Source organism: Abramis brama (genome assembly GCF_963993115.1).
Source record: "Abramis brama genome assembly, chromosome: 16".
Taxonomy (NCBI): domain Eukaryota; kingdom Metazoa; phylum Chordata; class Actinopteri; order Cypriniformes; family Leuciscidae; genus Abramis; species Abramis brama.
Window position 1 is genome coordinate 19916814 of NC_139978.1, and position 20414 is coordinate 19937227.

General features: G+C 36.2%; 2 protein-coding genes across 3 annotated transcripts; both read left to right on the top strand.

The window, feature by feature from the left end:
* The first annotated feature begins 583 nt into the window (after positions 1-583).
* nim1ka (NIM1 serine/threonine protein kinase a) lies at positions 584-13738 on the top strand. Of its 2 annotated transcripts, XM_084086348.1 has the most exons (6): positions 601-697; positions 1913-1949; positions 7451-8023; positions 8541-8892; positions 11420-11688; positions 12766-13738. In XM_084086348.1, exons 4-6 carry the CDS (start codon positions 8601-8603, stop codon positions 13519-13521), a joined length of 1317 nt encoding a protein of 438 aa, XP_083942474.1. In that variant the 5' UTR covers positions 601-697; positions 1913-1949; positions 7451-8023; positions 8541-8600; the 3' UTR covers positions 13522-13738. The 2 variants fall into 2 exon arrangements, with proteins under 2 accessions (XP_083942473.1, XP_083942474.1); XM_084086347.1 differs by lacking the exon at positions 1913-1949 and having other exon boundaries at positions 584-697.
* Positions 13739-14728: 990 nt separating this feature from the next.
* On the top strand, positions 14729-20361 carry creb3l3l (cAMP responsive element binding protein 3-like 3 like). The gene is made up of 10 exons (XM_084086349.1): positions 14729-14868; positions 15526-15657; positions 16001-16331; positions 16438-16535; positions 16941-17033; positions 17138-17244; positions 17704-17772; positions 17886-17970; positions 18143-18233; positions 19135-20361. The coding sequence occupies exons 1-10, from the start codon at positions 14743-14745 to the stop codon at positions 19521-19523; spliced, it is 1521 nt and encodes a 506-aa protein (XP_083942475.1). The 5' UTR covers positions 14729-14742; the 3' UTR covers positions 19524-20361.
* Positions 20362-20414: the final 53 nt, after the last annotated feature.

Sequence of the window (20414 nt, forward strand, 5' to 3'; positions counted from 1 at the left end):
TGACCGCCAGGTAACCTCAAGATTAGTGGCTTTCAACCAGGGGGGGTCAAGGAAGATGCAAATAAGAAGAAAATAAAATATGGTTATTACAAAATATAGTTTTAGTAAATATGTTTAATGCATCAAATTTTTATATTATTTTTTATATTCTTACAGAAGCCAACATGGAAGCATTTTGTTTTATCTCAAAACTTGTTTTTCTCACATAGTTTAAATTGTTATTCATAAATAAATAATAAAATATATAGCTGTCTTTATATTCTGAAAGGGGATGGTTATATTTACTTGCAAGTGGGATGAAACCGTTTGAATACCACTGGTTTATACGATCACCGTCAGTAATATTCAATTGATACTTTATTAAAGTTGATTAGGATAGTGCCACATTACACTAAAAGGTAAGTGACTGTTTTTGTTGTTGTTTTTTAGAAAACTATAGCCGTCCATTTTTACATATTGTATATTTTTAACCAATTTCAAATGACCCACATTTTTTGGTCTGTCTAAGAAATGTACTAATAGCCTATTGGTTTAAGACACCCCTTAATCCCGCCCTAAAATGCGATTGGGTAACGAAGCTGTCCGTCACTTGGCCTCCCTGTTGCTGTGATGGTGCCTGGAGTCCTCACGCATCACATTCAGGCCAATGACACGCACCGAGATAAGACACTGAATGATCTCGCAACGCCTAAGAAAGGTAAGGATATTTACCCTAATCCATTCTCACTATATGAGAGATTAGTACATTCATAAAAGCATGATCAGTTAATGTATGCTTACAAATTGTTTACAAGGCTTCTAGATATCAATTGTGTAGCTATCAATCGACAAATCTTGGTGTTGATGTACCTGGTGTGTTACTACCCAGCAGCAGTTGTAGCCTGTAAACTACAATTCATATTTGGCGAACATCATCTCATTTAAAAAAATAAAAATATATATGTATATATATGTATGTATGTATGTATGTGTGTGTGTGTATATATATATATATATATAGGTCATATTTTATGATCATATTGCAGTTCATGAAGTGTCATGAAAGTGTCTTATCCTTGAAGAGCAATTTTGTTGCCCGTAATATTGTTTTATATTTAATTAATTTAAATAATGTCATATTAAATTTACTATTTTTATTATTATTAGTGTAAAAAATGTCATAATATTTTACAATTCTACCATTTACAAAGCTTGACAAACTGGTTTAAAATCTTCTAATCAAATGCCATGTGATTAACATGATTTTAGTCTTGCTTTAGGGAATTTGTGGGGGTCTACAGAGGGTCTCAGGTGTAAATAATAAAACCACATTAGTGTTTGAACAGTACAGGTGTGTGAATCAGGCCTGAATGAACAAAGCTGATCCCATATAGCTATTGAATAGAAGTATTAATTTACTGAGAATATTGTAATTTATGATATCGAATGATCCTTTCTAGTTTCTCACGGATTGATGTCAACTTTTGTTCAGGCCCCTTTGATGACTCCTTAGTTGGATGACATGAAACATGGTTTTAGGTCTGAGATTAAAGCCGCTTTGATGCGTTGAGAATACATTAACAGGGCACAATGCAACGGAAACAGCCTTGTGGTTTCGTCGCATAATCTGCATGTTTTTCCCTCAAAGGTCTAAACATCAATTGAACTTCTTAATTATGTTCCTTATTTAAGGACTCATTAAAATGGGACATATTCAGATATGTATCAAAATCTGTTTACATGTTCTGAAGCATGTGTGATGCTTGTGGTTTTATGCATTTTAATGCAGTTGGAAGAATTAATAGCATTATTTAGAAAGAGACGTAACCAGTTCATTTCGTTGTGTATTGCAGTGCCTCCTCAAAATATGTACTTGGAAGTCAACCCTCTGGTTACCAAAATTCTTTAAAATATCTTCTTTTGTGTTCAACAGAAGAAAGAAACTCATACATGTTTGGAACAACATGAGGGTGAGTAAATGATGACAGAATTTTCATTTTTGTGTGAACTATCCCTTTAAATGCCTTCTCTTCTCGTGTGATATGACATACAGTGCTTGGCTTTGGGTTTGATATCAGGTCCAAAATAGGTTTTAAGTGTTTTATTCCTCAATAAATGATTTGCCATTCAGTAGTTGTAGCTACGTGATGGAAATTCCAGATTGGCACCTCTGGCCCCCTATTGTCCCTGATCTTTTCACTACTGAGCTCTTTTTCCCCTCTCTGGCCATGTGTCTCAATCAAAACACACACAGGGGGGCTTTGTGTAGCAGTGCCTATGAGTGTGTACACGAAAGCTGCTAATGAAATCGCATACTGATTAGGTACTACATTTGATTTGGAACTTACAAGGATGTTCCTTGTAGTATGTACTACGTTTGCTATATCATTGCTATATTGTCAGTGTCATGTGACTTTCGGTGTCAGTTGCGTCGCTTTACTGCCATTCCCAAATCCTCCCTCATGGCTTTGTGGGATAGTAACGTATCAAAAGGATGTGCACTTCAGAATCGAGTTTTTGAATTAAAAAAAATCAAAGACTTTTGCCTACTATTTAATGAATACTATGAATTTGGTATATTCGGATGCAGTGAGGAAAGTGAATGAGCAATTGAGTAAGAATGTTACTTTCTGTAGAATGAGTCTCTGCATTTTGAGCGAAAGATTTTACTAGCTGAGCCCTGTTCATGCAACAAGGCTCAGGGGCCACTGATATCCCATTTGGGGAGTGTTTATCTTGTGTGTAGATCAGGGCCGTATTGGTAGAAATGGCCCCTGTGGACAATGCTTCACGCGTAATCAGTGTAAAGGGAGTCACACAGTTGATGTAAGTACCACATTCTAAATCCTGCCTGTGAGACTCATGCTAATGGTGTCGTGTACCAGAGAGGAGCTAAATGATGAGCTTTTTGCAGTTTTTGACGAATTGATATTGAATTTGGGTTTTAGAAATTAGACAAAAAAAGTTTCAATAGAAAATATACACTTTGAAAGGGAAATTTCATCTAAAAAATAAATAAAAATTCTGTTATCATTTACTCACGCTTATGTTGTTTCAAATGTGTGACATGAAATTAATAATTAATTAAATTATATACATTTAAAAAAAAATATTTATTTAGGGGTAAAGCAGGTTGATGTTGGATCCGACGGCAAATCTGAGAGCTTTTCTGTCTCTCCATTGACAGCTACGCAACTGCCACTTTGACGCTTCAAAAAGATCATAAAGAGATCCTAAAACGAATCCATATGAATTGAGTGGTTTAGTCCAAATTTTCTGAAGAGACACAAGATCAGATTTTATATGATGAACAGATTGAATTTAGGCTTTTATTTACAAATAAACATTCATCAGCTCACACATCAGTAGTGGTAAATGGAAGCTCAAGCATGTTTGCTTGATGTGTGAGAACCAATGAGGTTCATTCTCATGTTACGCAGCACGTTTGAGCTTCAGCAAGAACCAATGAGGTTCATTCTCATGTTATGCAGCACGTTTGAGCTTCAGCAAGAACCAATGAGGTTCATTCTCATGTTACGCAGCACGTTTGAGCTTCAGCAAGAACCAATGAGGTTCATTCTCATGTTACGCAGCACGTTTGAGCTTCAGCAAGAACCAATGAGGTTCATTCTCATGTTATGCAGCACGTTTGAGCTTCAGCAAGAACCAATGAGGTTCATTCTCATGTTATGCAGCACGTTTGAGCTTCAGCAAGAACCAATGAGGTTCATTCTCATGTTATGCAGCACGTTTGAGCTTCAGCAAGAACCAATGAGGTTCATTCTCATGTTACGCAGCACGTTTGAGCTTCAGCAAGAACCAATGAGGTTCATTCTCATGTTACGCAGCACGTTTGAGCTTCAGCAAGAACCAATGAGGTTCATTTTCATGTTACGCAGCACGTTTGAGCTTCAGCAAGAACCAATGAGGTTCATTCTCATGTTACGCAGCACGTTTGAGCTTCAGCAAGAACCAATGAGGTTCATTCTCATGTTATGCAGCACGTTTGAGCTTCAGCAAGAACCAATGAGGTTCATTCTCATGTTACGCAGCACGCTTGAGCTTCAGCAAGAACCAATGAGGTTCATTCTCGTGTTACGCAGCACGCTTGAGCTTCAGCAAGAACCAATGAGGTTCATTCTCATGTTATGCAGCACGTTTGAGCTTCAGCAAGAACCAATGAGGTTTATTCTCATGTTATGCAGCACGCTTGAGCTTCAGCAAGAACCAATGAGGTTCATTCTCGTGTTACGCAGCACGTTTGAGCTTCAGCAAGAACCAATGAGGTTCATTCTCATGTTACGCAGCACGTTTGAGCTTCAGCAAGAACCAATGAGGTTCATTCTCATGTTATGCAGCACGCTTGAGCTTCTGTAAGAGGTTTGTTCTCGTGCGTCAAGCAGGTTCGGTTGAGCTTCTGTTTATATTCGCTAGTCAAGGTTTAAACGTGAATAAAAGCCTAAATTAAATCTGTTCCATTATGTAAAATCATCGAGTCTCTTCTGAAAATTTGGACTAAACCACTCAATTCATATGGATTAGTTTTACGATCAATTTATAAACTTTATGAAGCGTCAAAGTGGTAGTTGTGTAGCTGTCAATGGAGGGACAGAAAGCTCTCAGATTTCATCAAAAAGATCTTCATTTGTGTTCCAAAGATGGACGAAAGTCTTACGGGTTTGGAACGACATGAGGGTTAGTAATTAATGACAGAGTTTGAATTTTTATGTAAACTAACCCTTTAAAGGCACAGCAGCAAAAAATAAATAAATAAATAAAAAAGCTGGTTTAATTCTAGGGGTCAGATAGAGGGTGGAAAATGGGGAGAGAGAGAGAGAGAGAGAGAGAGAGAGAGAGAGAGAGAGAGAGAGAGAGGAGATCATAATGCAGACACATGCACATCCATTCACTTGAATGGATCGTTTTAGTATTCCTGCTTGGTTTACACTTTAAAAGAGAATTTTGTCAGCGGTTGAATCTTTGCAGCCCCTTCAGCAATCAGCAGCAGCAGCACACACACGTACAGCACACACACGTACAGCACGGCGTTTGAAGCCTGAGGATTTGAGTATTCATGAGAAACATCACTTTGATTTTGTGTGCTATGCCGTGGTAAATAGATTGTGTGAAGTAGGGCAATCAGAATGATAGAAAATATAAGGAAGGTCAAATATCTACATCAGATAGATGTAGATTTTCAGCCCTATGTTGATCTGTACATCCTACCATCCCACTGTTTATGATTATCATCAGTTTATCAATCAGTACACTAAAGGTACACTGATGACATTTTTATTCATATACTTTCAAAGATTAAAGGCATTTACACTGTTACAATTTTTTTTTTTAAATAAATGCTGTTCTTATGAGCTTACTATTCATCAAAGAATCCAGAAAAAGTCACAGTTTACTCAAAAAATATTAAGCAATGTTTTCAAAATTGATTATAAGAAGAAATGTTTCTTGAGCTCCAAAAAAGGATCATGTGACACTGAAGACTGGAGTGGTGCAGCTTTGCCATCACAGTAATAAATTACATTAAAAAAAAAAAAAAATGTGTGTATATATATATATATATATATATATATATATATTGTATTAATATTTCACAATATTACTGTTTTTATTGTATTTTTATCAAATAAATGCATGCTGTTTTTTCAAAAACAGTAAAAAAAAAAAAAATTACTGACCCAAAACTTTCAAAAAGCAGTGTATTTCTCACTCAGGATTGTTGAAATCAACAAAATGTTGTTGTGCGAATGAACCTGCAGTCTTATGCTTTGAATGCTCAGTGCTGACGCCAGTGGATTTAATGAAGAAAAAGACCTCTCATAAAGACCTGCTGGTTGCGTATAAGACTGTTTGGGTTCTCATTCGATTGTCAAATCACTGATCATTTATGGTAGTAACACAAACAAGTTAGAGAGATATACAATACACAGGTAAATATACATGACTGCAACACCTGATCAGCTTCAAAGCACTTTCTACAGATCTGGTTGGTTTGGATATAATCCTAAAATGCTGATGCTCAGGGAGTTAGAACAAAAGAATACAACTGCGTCAAAGAACCCTGTTGAAAACCAAGCTCAGCAGCTTCACCGCTCGTCTCCACCTGCAAAGAACACATCGTCACACTTAAAGGTGTATGTGCAGGTGCAATGCTCAATAGTCCTTTGAGGAGAAACTGCCTCAATTTAACACACCTGGTGTCCTTTGATCAAAGAGCATGTGCAAAGAAAAAAACTGTCCATAAAAGTATTATTAACTATATTTGTACACTTTCTGAAAATAGATAGATATGGTAACTCCATCATCTATCTATGAAAATAATGTTCAATCGCATATCAACATTATGAATGATTCAATACTTAAATTACCATTCAAAAGTTTGGGGTCAGTTACATAGGTGCCCACCGTCTATTTTAAAACATTTCAAACTATAATGTATTACTGTAATTACAAAGTGGACTTTTCAGCATCGTTACTCCAGTCTTCAGTGTCACATGATCCTTCAGAAATTATTCTAATATGCTGATTTGCTGCTCAACAAACATTTCTTATTATAATCAATTTTGAACAGTTGTTTGTGGGAACTGATCAATTTTTCAGGATCCTTTGATGAATATAAAGTTCAAAAGAACAGCATTTATTTGAAATGTATATATTTTGTAATATTATAAATGACTTTACTATCATTTTTGATCAATTTAATGCATCCTTGCTAAATTAAAAGTTAATTTATTTAAAAAAAATTAACAGTGGTGTTTACTTTTGTAATTGTTTTACTGTCAATAGATTAAGCTTAATCTGAATTGATATTCCGTTATTGCTTCATACATCATGATATTTGTGGCGTAATGTGTGTGTAGGGCTTTTTTATGTGTGCTGTTAGTGCTCAGTGGCTCTAGGGCACTCTGTGTACTTCTATTATGCTCTTTAGGGACTTTGTTAAAGAAACTACATCAGCAAACTCACCCTAATTACATCCTGAAACACACACAAACACACACTGATCTCAGGCACTTTTGTAGTAACACATTTAATTTATTTCAAATTTAGTTAGAAATACATGTTTCTTTTTATTTTCTTAATTTTAAATAATTTAATTGTAAAAATTTGTTTTCATTATTTAATCATGTAAAAGCTTTAAAAAAAAAAAACTCCACACAGGTTTAGACAAACTAAATTGAAAGAAAAAAACCCATAAACTAAGGATTTAGTTTACGGAAAGGTGAGCTAAGGACAGGGTAAAGGCAGTGTCATGGTCTTAATGTATTCTCTCTCTCTCTCTCTCTCTCTCTCTCTCTCTCTCTTTCTCTCTTTCTCTCTCTCTCTCTCTCTCTCTCTCTCTCTCTCTCGCTCTCTCTCTCTCTGTCTCTCTCTCTCTCTCTCTCTATATATATATATATATATATATATATATATATATATATATATATATATATATATATTCCTCTCTTCCCAGGTAAACAGGAATTCTTTAGTTTAGTCCCTACAGTTTACATTGGATGTTTAAGGACCACTAAAAAAGGCACGGATTAGGATCTCTGTACACGCTAATCCCAGAAAGAAGACTGTAGAGTGAGTCAGAAGCTCAGAAAAACACACACCGACATGAACAAAACAGAGGGAGTGGCTGTTTTCCATGTGGTTTCCCCATTTCTGAATGACCAACCAGCCAAAGATGTTAAATGAGAAGAAGCGCCATACAAGAAACCAGGACTGCCGAGGGCAGCGTGGAGCCTTGTTATAGCAGCCAGGCAACAATCACAGCCCTCATCGTTCTCAACGCTGATCCCCAGTCTATTTTTATCGCTGAGGCAACTCACCAATTAAATCGGGCATATCTGATGAGGTTCAGGGAGACGCAGGACTGAGGGGAAGGAACAGCATTGTGCACCTGGCCGCTTGGGTGAAGCAGACGACCCTAAACATCTACTCCTTTATACTTGGATATGTGTACAACCTTGAGCTGAGATGTGGCAATAATGAGCTAATTTTTGGAAATTGACACAGACATTCAGGACAACATGTGAAGGTGAGAAAGGACTATTCATGAATGTGCGATGATGCTTTGCAATGAAATAATCCTTAAATTGTTCATTTATTTTATTAAAATGTATTTATATACATATATTATTAGTTTATGTACATTTTTATATTTATTCATTATTTATTATACTTGTATATTTACTATTGCTGTACATATGCTATACATATGTTTTTACATTGCTTTAACTCATCAAAAAAAAAAAAAATGTTTAAACAATTTTCAACAAAAATTTTCAACTAAAATATACAGTTTAATGTAATTTAAGTTGGGATGACTTAAACATCCAAGTTGATTGTACTTACAAAATTTAAGTTTTAAAAATTAAAAGTTTAAGTAATAAAATTAAACTTTTTTTATAGTGTACAATAATATTTAAAGTATTTAAATAGTAGTTATATAATACATTATATCATGTTATTTGCTCTATCATAAGCTCCTTGAGTTTATATGTAGAGGTCAAGCAAATTGATCTCCCTCCTTGTGTATCATTTTATACCTTCAGGTGGTGCTTTAGTTCCAGGTCTCCTGCCATGAGCTAAGCCCCCCAGTGGCCTGTGGCAGGATGACTGCCGTCTATCCGTCTGGGGGGGGCTCCGTCGGGGTCTCAGTTGTGGGTCCCCAGCGTTATGCACGATGGAGCCGACAAGACAGCTCCGACATCTGCACGGACGACGAGGGGACCCAGCCGCGCCGCCTCACCCCGCTGGAGAAGCTCAATCTGGACATGTGCCAAGATGAGAAGATGGTGCGAGAGCTCACCGTGGGTCGCCGCATCGGCTTCTACAAGATACGCGGCGAGATCGGCTGCGGAAACTTTTCTCACGTCAAGCTGGGCATCCACGCTCTAACGAAAGGTAAGCAATTGTATGTAATGGTACATATGCTTTGAAGTTTTCCCGCAAGCTACAGTAGGTGGTTGAGATATCGCGATGTTCATCTTAGAGCAGCCCACTGACACCAAAGTTTCATGTAAAGTGCCTGGAAATGCATACTTAGAGCCCTGTTTTTTAGTTGCATTGACCTCTATAAAGGTATTCCCAGTAAATTATAGAAGGCTGAAACTGATCCCAGTCTGGGGCAAATGCAGACATGCAAAGACTCAATGCTAAGAATATTTTCTACAGATAACCAAATTACAATAGAACAGAGACAAATGAATTAATCCGTGCTTTTCAGGTTTTTCAGGTAGGTCTAACAGAAGTTTTCAGGCACAGAAATAAAAATTTAGTTAACATTTTACATTTACTTAAAGACATGAACGACTGTGTTTACTAGGATATTCACCAAGACGGGCATTTGTCCGTTCAAGCACGAAAGAGAACTCTCTCTGTGTGTGCGCACAGAAAAATTCTCACACTGTGCTCGAGTATCGAAATATTTTATTTTTTGCGTCTGTTTGTGCTTGAATCCTTAAGTTGGCAAGGCTTAAAACACGTGCTACTGATAAAAGTTTTGTGATCATTCAGTACTCTGTCTGTTAGTCCTTATTGCCGAGCCCTGACAGTTGTGTTTAAACGAGAATGCACGCGTTGGCGCCGGTAATGCATAGACAAGACATTGCGTGAAGATGTGGAGAGTGTCAAAATAGAGGTATCGATTTTTTACACGTTGCATCGATACATCGTATCGTTAGTCATTTGATCGATGTATCGATCCATATTAATGACCCCTAATGTTTGTATACAATTTTGTATATTTAGACTCATTTTTAAGTACTAAATATTTTTTAATACAATTAATATTAGAATAATTCATATCGTTGTTGCAACATCACTAAACATGTTGAGAATTGTGAAATTGTGAAAAGTCAAATATTCACTTTTTTTCAATGGTTTAGGGTTGGTAAAATGTTTAAATGTTTTTGAAAGAAGTATCTTCTGCTCAGCAAGGTTGCATTTATTTGAAATACAGTAAAAACAGTAATATTGGGAAATATTTTCTAATAAATTTTTTTTTTTTACATGTTTTTCTGTGATGGCAAAGCTGAATTTTCATCAGCCATTACTCAAGTTCAAAAGAACAGCATTTGTTTTGTGAAATAGTAAGTTTTTGTAACAATGTAAACGTTTTTACTTTCACTTTTCTTCAATTGAATCCATCTTTGCTAAAATTTTTTTATTAAATTAAAGAAATTAATAATAATAAAAAATCTTACTGACTGACCCCAAACTTTTTATCAGCAGCGTATACAGAAAATTATTAGGCTGATGATGAATTAGATATCAGGGTTTTTTATATTTTGAATATTAAAATTTAAAAAAAAATGTAAGTATTAAATATTTTTATATTATAATTAATAATCGTTATTTTCTATTTACTTTTTTGAATGGTGCAACATCACTAAACATGTTGAAAGTTGTGAAAAATTATATATATACTGTATATTACAACTCAAATATTTAGAATATTGCTACATTTGATCCAAAACAGGTAATCAAGTCAAGTCACCTTTTTTTATATAGAGCTTTATACAATACAGATTGTTTCAAATCAGTGATAACAGATAATTCAATGATCCAAACAGAGTTCATTTTGGCTGTAAAGCAGCCTATAAAAAGAGAATTGTGTCATTGTTCAGCTAAAGTCAGTTCAGTGTTGATTCAGTTCCGTTGTAAAAATCATCAATTATTAAATTATTAAGTTAAATTATTATTATTAAATTATTAAAGCAGTTCCGCAGAAAAACAGTGATGCCATCGTCCAGCTCAGTTCAGTTCACATCCAATAGTGTCAGTTCAGTCAAATCAATAATATTGTTGAATATTAAGTGTCCCCAACTAATGTAGTGATATATTAATACAATGTATACATTCAAATAATATTTTCCTGCCAAACTTGTTGCTGTGATACAGTGCTGTTATATGTAGTTTTAACCCATATAACCCAGTAAGTGTGCTTTATGTGTCCTTGACAGTCAGGGTTACATTGATAATGTGGGAAGCATGCCCTCGGTCAAAGTCAAGCTGAGACAAGTTGTCTGGTTCAGACACAGATGGATCGGTTTGAGGTGTCACATTTCTGTCGAGACCTTTAGAATTGCTGTAGGCCTCATCAAAGATTGGTGTGTGTAAGGGATAGGAGGTCGTGGTGTGCCGTTTCAAAGCGATGTGAATTACATGCACAGTGTATTTGTTGTGTTGTTGCAGCAGATCTTGAAGAAAGGGTGTAGAATGACATTCCATATCGCATGGCACACCATATCTGATATCAAAACTGCTCAAAGGTCTTTCCTTTATTACAGTGGACCTTTACTGCTGTTTTGACTAAGCAGTTCATATATACAAATTGCATTAGAATGCATTAAGTATCAAAGATGAAAGAATATGAATGTTTTCTGAATGAGAAGCTCCTGTAGCTGAAACTTTATGTTGTCATTCACAGACAAAGTAGCCATCAAGATCTTGGACAAGACCAAGCTCGATCAAAAGACCCAAAGACTGCTCTCCCGGGAGATATCAAGCATGGAAAAGCTGCACCATCCAAATATCATCCGTCTGTACGAGGTGGTGGAGACTCTGACCCGCCTGCACCTGGTCATGGAGTACGCGAGCGGAGGAGAGCTCTACACAAAGATCAGCACAGAGGGAAAGCTCTCCGACATCGACAGCAAGATTGTCTTCTCTCAAGTTCTCTCAGCCGTGAAGCATATGGTGAGACGTACATGAAGCATGGAATAGAATTCAAGGAGGCAATTCATGAGAATTGTGGGCTGAAAGTTTAAATGCAAGCTTCGTGTTTTCTCTCTTTTTCCTGGCCTTTCAAATTTGGCAGATTTAAGCATTTTCATGCTAGTTAACGTTTTCATGTTCACTATACGATAAATACAATACAATAAAAATGCAATTCATACATAAAATGACCTGAATACACCTCTTCTATGATAAACATGAATGTAAATTTTGCATGGTATCACGATCAGAGCTCTTTCACTAAAAGGATCCTCAAACATTAGCAAAACAATGTGTAAATAGGGTCACACACTGAGAGAATCGCAGCGCAGTGCCACGTCTTTAAAATTTGAACACATTGTTTTCTATGATTATATGCATACCAGCAGCACCACTCGCCATCTATCGAGATGTCTAAGGCATGGTGTTTCCCGTCTGGTTTGCTAGGAGACAATTAAGAGGCCACTTTTTCTAATCCGTTCTCATAAATGCCGCATGTCCAAGACTTTTGGGCAAAAAGCGTCCTTATGTCTTTATTGCTACGTGCAGGTAAACTCAAGGCAATTATAAGAGAAGTCACAGAGAATTTTGTCTTTATTTCTTTTTTATTTTATTTGAATGGTTCAGTGATCACAAACAGTGATTGACTGTCATAAAGCTGATAGCAATACAATAGTTCAGAATCAGATTTAATAATAAATAGGCTATTTTTAAATCTAAGCTGTGACATTGATAATCTGGTTTATTTCTGATCATTTTGTTTTGGCTAGTAGAAGCTCTGAATGGCCGATAACTTAAAAAAGTTCATTTTAAACCCTGTATATAGATTGCTACATTTGATCCAAAACAATTAGAAATTAAATATTCCAACATAAAATGTATTCTATGATAAACATGTTTTTAATCTCTAAATTTAAATGCAATTGATATTTTTGGGAGGCATAAAATAAAAACATATATATATATATATCTATCCAGTTAAATTAATGTATCAACATTGTTATTCAAAATATCTATGTATTTAGTTGTTAATAGTAATTTCTCTTTGTCATTTTGCAGCATGACAATAACATCATTCACAGAGACCTGAAAGCAGAGAATGTTTTTTACACCTGTAGCACATGTGTTAAAGTGGGAGACTTTGGCTTCAGCACCGTCAGCCGTCGCGACGAGACCCTCAACACCTTCTGCGGTTCTCCCCCTTATGCCGCCCCTGAGCTCTTCAGAGACGAACACTACATAGGTGTTTGCGTGGACATCTGGGCCCTGGGGGTCATGCTCTTCTTCATGGTGACCGGCTCCATGCCCTTCCGTGCCGAAACGGTGGCCAAGCTGAAGCGCTGCATCCTCGATGGGTCGTACACAGTGCCTACCTGGGTTCCGGAAGCTTGTCAGAAACTGATCCGGGGCATCCTGCAATCCCAGCCGTCTGACCGCTACAGTGTAGAACAGATGATGGGCTGTGAGTGGCTGCTGCCGGTGGAGTTTCCCAAGGCCATGGAGCCCTTTAAAATGGACCCGCTCCATCTGGCAGAGTCGAAGCTAGGGGAGCTTGAAGAGCATGAGATAGAGGTGAAAAACGCCCTGGAGGCTCTTGGCATCACCGCAGACCACATTCGTAACAACCAGGGCAAAGACTGCAGGAGCTCCATCACTGGAGTCTATCGAATCCTCTTACACCGCTCACATAAACGACAAGCAGTGGACAGCATGCCAGTAGTTACTCATGTAGTGAACGGAACGGATGTTAAAAAGGAGCGTCTGAAGACATACAGGAGCCTGAGGCATACGTCCAAACTCTGCATCATTCTGTGATGCTCAGAAAGCTTATATAGAAATGAGGGACAGATATAGTTCAGCTAGTTATATTTGATATACCTCTTTTGTTATCTTTTTTCATTGAAAAGGAGATCAGTGAATGTCTCTAATGAAGTAGTCTACACGAATGAATGGAAAGTGTGAGTGAAGCGAGACTTTTGTCTTAATGTCATGGATGTCATGTCATAAATGTAATAAAGTGCTTTAGACTGCATTGTTTTGAGCATTCTCTTTGCAAATATATTTCAGATAAACAATATTTTACCACAAATGTTGGAAAATTAAAGATAAAATAAGAATCGACTGAAAAATCAATATCATATATGATTTAAAATAAAGAAAATACAGAAATGATAGTGAAAACTAAATATTTGTGTGTGTGCATTCATGCACCTACACAATTATCTTTGAGAGGACCAGTTTGAGTTTTAGACCATCGGATTAAGGACAAAGAGAGTAAAGTGAGGACATTTTGGCTGGTCCTCGCTTTCTGAGACTTGTTTAAGGGTCAAGAGTTGGTTAGGGATAAGGTTATAATTAGGTTAAGGCTAGCTTTAAGGTAAATTCCTTAAGGGTTTGGGTTATGCACTTAGTTGTGATGGGTTTTGCAAATGAATGTCCTCATAAAGACAGATGTACAAGAATAGGTGTGTGTCTTTTTGTGTGTGTGGTCCAGGTATTCTCCTATGTTGAGGGGACCAAATGTCCTTGCAAGGATAGTAAAACCTTGAATTTTATTTAAAGATTTTGGTTCCCATGGCATGAGGAAAACATCTTATAAATAATACCAAATTATTGTTATTATTCTTATGAAAATTAAAAAATGCTGAATGTTTCCTGTAATTGTTAGGTATAGGGGATGAAATGCAAATTTTGTACAGTATAAAAATCATTGATTGAGAGTCCTCAAAAAATACAAAACGTGTGCATACAAAAAAAAAAAATTCACGATTTATAAATATTCAATATACACATGATATGCATAGGCTAGAATGTAGGCCTACTCTTGTTTGCACATTTAAGTTTCTAATTAACGTTTGTGTTTATAATCAACGTTTTTAGGATTTCTCGATTTAAACTTACAATAACATTAACACATTTTAAAGTTTTGCAAAAGTACAGACTCATAAGCGGCTTATTTGAGGCATGATTGATTACACTACAACTCCCAGAAAGCCTTTCGCAGAAGACGTGCACGTACTGATGCACCCTTACGTGATGACGCAATTTTTGCCTCGTTGGAGGGTGATTTCATCAGGAACTGCATTTCAAGACAAAGAGAGAAGGCACTTCCTATTTGTTGTATATGTCAACGTATCTTGTATTGGTACAAGATCAACAGAGGTAAGAATTTATTTCACAGCTTTATTAGATAGAAATGTGAGCAAAATCACATTTCCTCACAATTCAGTTATTGTAAAGCTGTCAAATGTCAGACCTGTCAGATGCTTTACCAGCTAATTTTTTACGTGATGTATTCCATGTATCATAACATTTATTACAATAAGCATTCTATTGTGCTATTATATTATATTCCGTTTTATTATTAGTATTATTGTTAACAATACATTTGTAAATTCTGCTTCACATAATTGCAATGTGTTGAACATATAGGAAATCGGATCATATAACCAAATCAGATTAAAATCATACCTGTATCGTCGTGGCACTTGTAACAGTTATTGTTACTAGTGAATAATTAAACGAGCTGTCATCGTGTTATAGTAATTCCCTGTCATTTTAATTGGGTTTAAAACTATTTATCAGAAATTATCACACACAACCGTTTTATGTTTGCGATTGTGACTTTTAGCATGCGCTGGACTATGAGCGGTGTGAAGTTGTTAGTAGTCATTTGTGTTGTTCTGTTTAAGACGGAATTATACAGTCACATGATGAGAGTGGGCGGGGCCTGAACTTGATCGAGCTGTCAGTGCGCAGCGTCACTGCGGTTCTACCCTGTTTTATATGCTCTCATTTGATGTCTACTTCCTCTTTTAGATGTCAGTAAGCGAAGATATGGAGAACACAGACCTGCTTGGTCTAATCTTCCCAGATGAAGACCCAGGAGCCGGTGATCTGTTCCTCACAGAGGGGAATGACTTCCTGGATGATTTGCTTTTAGGGCATAATGTACGTAACCTTCATGTGTAGTGATATAATTTTCATGGTTTTCTCATGTAGATGCTATAACTGATGCAATCATAGAGCTAGTCTATGATATGACACTGATAAAAAGAGAATTGTATATATATATATAGTGCTGTCAAATCTGTATATATATAAAATTCTCTTTTTATCAGTTTCATATCATAGACTAGCTCTATGATTGCTTCTTTCTTTGCATTAATCGATTTGACAGCACTAATATACTGTATATCAAATCGAGATATATATATATATTATAATAATAGTAATAATAATAATACAATACTTATTGTATTTGGTAATTTGATTAATGCTTTTATTGTTGCAGATGCTGGATGGAATGGATACAGAGGACTTTCTCAGCAGTCTTCTGGGTGAGGAAGAGGATGGTCTGTCTGTCAACTGCTTGTCTCAGTCTCCTCATGGCAGTGACAGCGGCATCTCTGAGGATACCACCCCCCAAAGTCCACATGATGGCAGTGAGACAGACACCGTCCCCAGTCCAGGCCTCGAACCCCTGCTTTATTCCGAGTGTGTGATGGAGAGCTACGAGGCCCAGGTGGTGCAGACAGACCACTGTTACACACTCCCACAGGACACAGACGCCCTGCTCAGTGTCCGCTCGGAGAATCCTGAGTCCGATGTCTTCATAGATGTTGGTACGGTACTGTTGTGGTGGGCTGTGGTGTGAAGGCGTACATGAAATATTCTTGTTTTGTTTATATGTTCAAAAGGCTTATTTAAGTGCCCCTTTCTTCCTGTCAGATGAGTTTGATGTCAGTATGGACGATGACCTCTCCCCTGTGCCACCCTGCTCACTTACGATTGAAGACTCCACACAGAATAGCAAACCAGACAACCAGGTACATTTAAAAAAAACAAAAAAATAGACAAATGCTGTGTCCAAATCTGAAATATGTGTATCCGATTGGAATCTGATCTAAATTATCGGTATCAAAATTCAACACGTCTCTCTTATATTGTCATTTTTTGCTTGACCGGCAACAACATAACCTTGTTTCTGTAGCGACGTTCAGCATGTTTCCTATAACAACGTCTGACCTGTTTACGTTTTACGTGGCGTGAGAAAGTCGCATAAAATCCTATTAGAGCGGTCAGACTGAAATGGATTTCCAGAAATGCAATTTGAATAGGATTTCAAACCACAGTTTGTAGCTGAAAACGGATTTGTAAAAATCACATTTTATATGATTTTTTGCTAAATGTGATCAGATTACGAGGCTATAATGTGCATATTCTGCCTCCAGTTCCAATTCAAGGAGATTGTTTTGACCGATGAAGAGAGGAGACTTCTGGCAAAAGAAGGTGCAAGTATTCCAAGTCAGATGCCTCTTACAAAGGTAAGAGAAATGGATTCTGATTTATGATGGTTTCATATTAAAGTTTTGAAACGCAAAATTAAATATAATATGATAGTGTCAGTTAAAAGGCTGTGTTTCTTTAGGCCGAGGAACGGACCCTGAAGAGGGTGAGGAGAAAGATCCGGAACAAGCAGTCTGCTCAGGAGAGTCGCAAAAAGAAGAAGGTTTATGTTGATGGCCTAGAAAACAGGTTCGTGTGGAGAGACAGACACCATGACACTTATAATGTCTCTCAAAATAGAGGCAGCACTTAACACCTAACTATAAAGGTATTGCATAATATAATGTATATTGAATGTTTGTAATTGCTATAGTTCAGTTAATCATGATCTATAATTAATTCCATTAATAAGGTTTCAGGAATGAATGATATATATTGTGCATTGAAAGCATTTGATTATTACAATTATTACTTATGCTCACCAAGGCTGCATTTATTTGATAAAAAATGCATAAAAAACTGTAATATTGTGAAATATTATTACAATTTTAAATAGCTGATTTCCATTTGAATATATTTTAAAATATAACTTATTCATGTGATGGCAGAGTATAAATAGAGTTCAAAAGAACAAATATTCAAATATTTGAATAAATGAATTTGTGTTGTTTATTAAGGAATTGAAATAAATGTTTTGTGTGTCCATAGGGTGGCGATCTGCACTGCTCACAACCAGGAATTACAAAAGAAAGTTCAGATGCTGCAGAAACAAAACATGTAAGTGTACATCATGTGTCAGCACAACATTATTTTCTATTTAATTCATCTTAGTATTGGTTGTAATAATACCTAAATGCTATTAACTAGAATTGTTGTTTTTGTATCTTTAGGTCCCTTATTGAACAGCTAAGAAAACTGCAAGCTATGGTGAAAATGTCCACAATGAAAACCACCACGACTAGCACTTGTATCATGGTGAGTTTTCACCACTGTGGCAATTTAATTTCTCAGTAGGGTTGAATTGGTCTTAAATGAAATATGATGTATGAGTTTAAACTTTTATCAGCATGTAATCGGAACATTCTGTCTTGCATGAATACAATAGCAGTGTGATGCGTTTCTTGACCTTCTCTGTTTTTTTTTCTAGGTGTTCCTGCTTTCTTTTTGTCTGATCATTTTCCCCTCAGTCAATCCTTTTGGCAGCAGCAATCAGAAAGATCTCTATACATCATCTACAGGTGAGCACAACGTTTGTCATTGTTCCTGTAGGGTAGTGAGGAATGTTGTCCTGCTTGTTGTTCTGCTATGTTTTGTTCTACTTATACAATAATGCTATTTCAGTAATCATTGGTGCACCAGTGAAATTCCACAATTCTCAGTACCAATTTTAACATTACAGTAATAAAACATTTATTTAAAGTCGACATGAAACAGAAGTTGCGATTCTTCCATATTGTGCCGTATATCTAAGTGAAACGGCTTCTCAAACAAGAAAAAATGTAGGGCGGGACTTGATTTTGTCCATCGAGAGTTGATTGGATGGCTGCGATTTGCTATTGCTGTGATGTCATGTGAGTGACAGGTTGTCCCGCCCTCGCGCCAGTAAACACATCATCAGAGAAGAGATGTTGCAAGAGGGAGGGGAAGTTATTTTGATTTAAGATTACGAAGGCACATTAATAAAAATAAAAAAAAGATGTGTAAGAATAAATAATTTACAAGAAATACTGCAATATTCCATAAAAGTAAGAGTGATCAATTTTGATTTCATGGTGACTTTAAACATTTATTTAAAAAAAAAAAAGTTAAATAGTTAATATAAATATAAATATTAACAAATTACATTCAAATTAATAGCGTATACCTACAAAAATAAACATTGATTCAAGTTTTTAAAAATCAATATTCTAGTAATTCTAAATAATAAAATAAAATTAATATGCAAATTAATTAAACAGCTTCATGTTTCTTAGATATCTGGGAGCAAAATCAAGTTCTAAAATAAAATCTAAATCAAAAGCTATTTACATTATAATATCATAAAAAGTGCAGAAAGAGATTGGTGTTATGATTGTTTTTATTTTAGCATCAATTTTGTAACTAAGTCATTTAAGAATGTGGTTTTCCACTGCTTTCTAGGGATGTCCCGAGCCCTGCGGTCTTATCCAGCTATCATGAAAGAGGACATTATATCCAACTCCGCTAAAGAAGTGCCGGAGCAGGATGTCCTCCTAGTGGCCACCATAGAGAATAAGCAGGTGCTGCTGTCCGGCGGTCAGAACCACACACCTGACTACCAGCGGGTCGAGCAGTCTGACTCCGAGTCTGGTGTCAACAGCAACTCATCCGGTGACTTCCCCGCTGCTCCCCAGTCAGATCTCAAAGCAGACGGAGCTCTCTCAGAGTCTCACAGGAACTCCGCAGCGTCTCCGGTGATCTACGACGGGCAGAGCAAAACCAAGGAGAGCTGGATGGAGCAGAAACCCACGTCAGTTATAATACAACAGCACCGATCCGATGAAATGTAGGAAAGCATCTAAAACAAACCTTGCTTTGTTTTAGGTAAAAGATTCAGTATGGCCATTTCTCTTAATTGTAGCATCACAGTCTGACCATTTTACCTTTATTTTTTATTTTTTATATGGATCTATTGTCATGCTATAATAGCACTTTTTATGAAACCCAGCCATTGTTGATTTTCTTCTGCACAAATGATGGTTCTATTTTAATGGAAATGTGAATGAGTTACATTGTATTGAACTCTGCATTGCATCCTCATTGAGTTTAAGTACATTTAGGAAATGTATTAATTTGTCTATTACTTGAGACATTTTAGGTGTTTGGGCATCTAGTAAAATATTATTTCCCTTTTTTAATAAGGGAGCCACATGCTTAAAGAGATTCCACCACTGAAATATCAGTCATAGTGACATGGGAGTGTATTTAGAAAAGGGAAAAGCTAATTATTTTGTAAAGGTTGTTTTCTGCTTGTGCATTATTTGTGGCTTAGAAACCCTTCCGTTAAACTGCTGTAAATTTAGCTTTAAATGTACCTTTTAGAGGGGGTATAGTGTTGCACATATATCAACACAATAATAAAAGGGTTTATGTCTATATATGTATATATATACATATAAAACAAATGTCATGATCTGCTGTGTCAGTGAAGCATTTTTATGTCATTTTGATGTAGATATTTTGTTTCGTCTCTTAAAAGACTTATTTTATTGCAGTCTTTTTTGTTGATTTCTTTCAGTCTTTGGTCATATGATGCACTGATGTGTCTACAAACTTGGAATGTTGATAAACTCTTCATATCTGTCTTGATCATGTAATTATCTATTAAAAGGATCAGTTTACTATAAATACATGCATTTTTTGTCATTCATCACAATGAAAACTGATACTAAGAAATGACA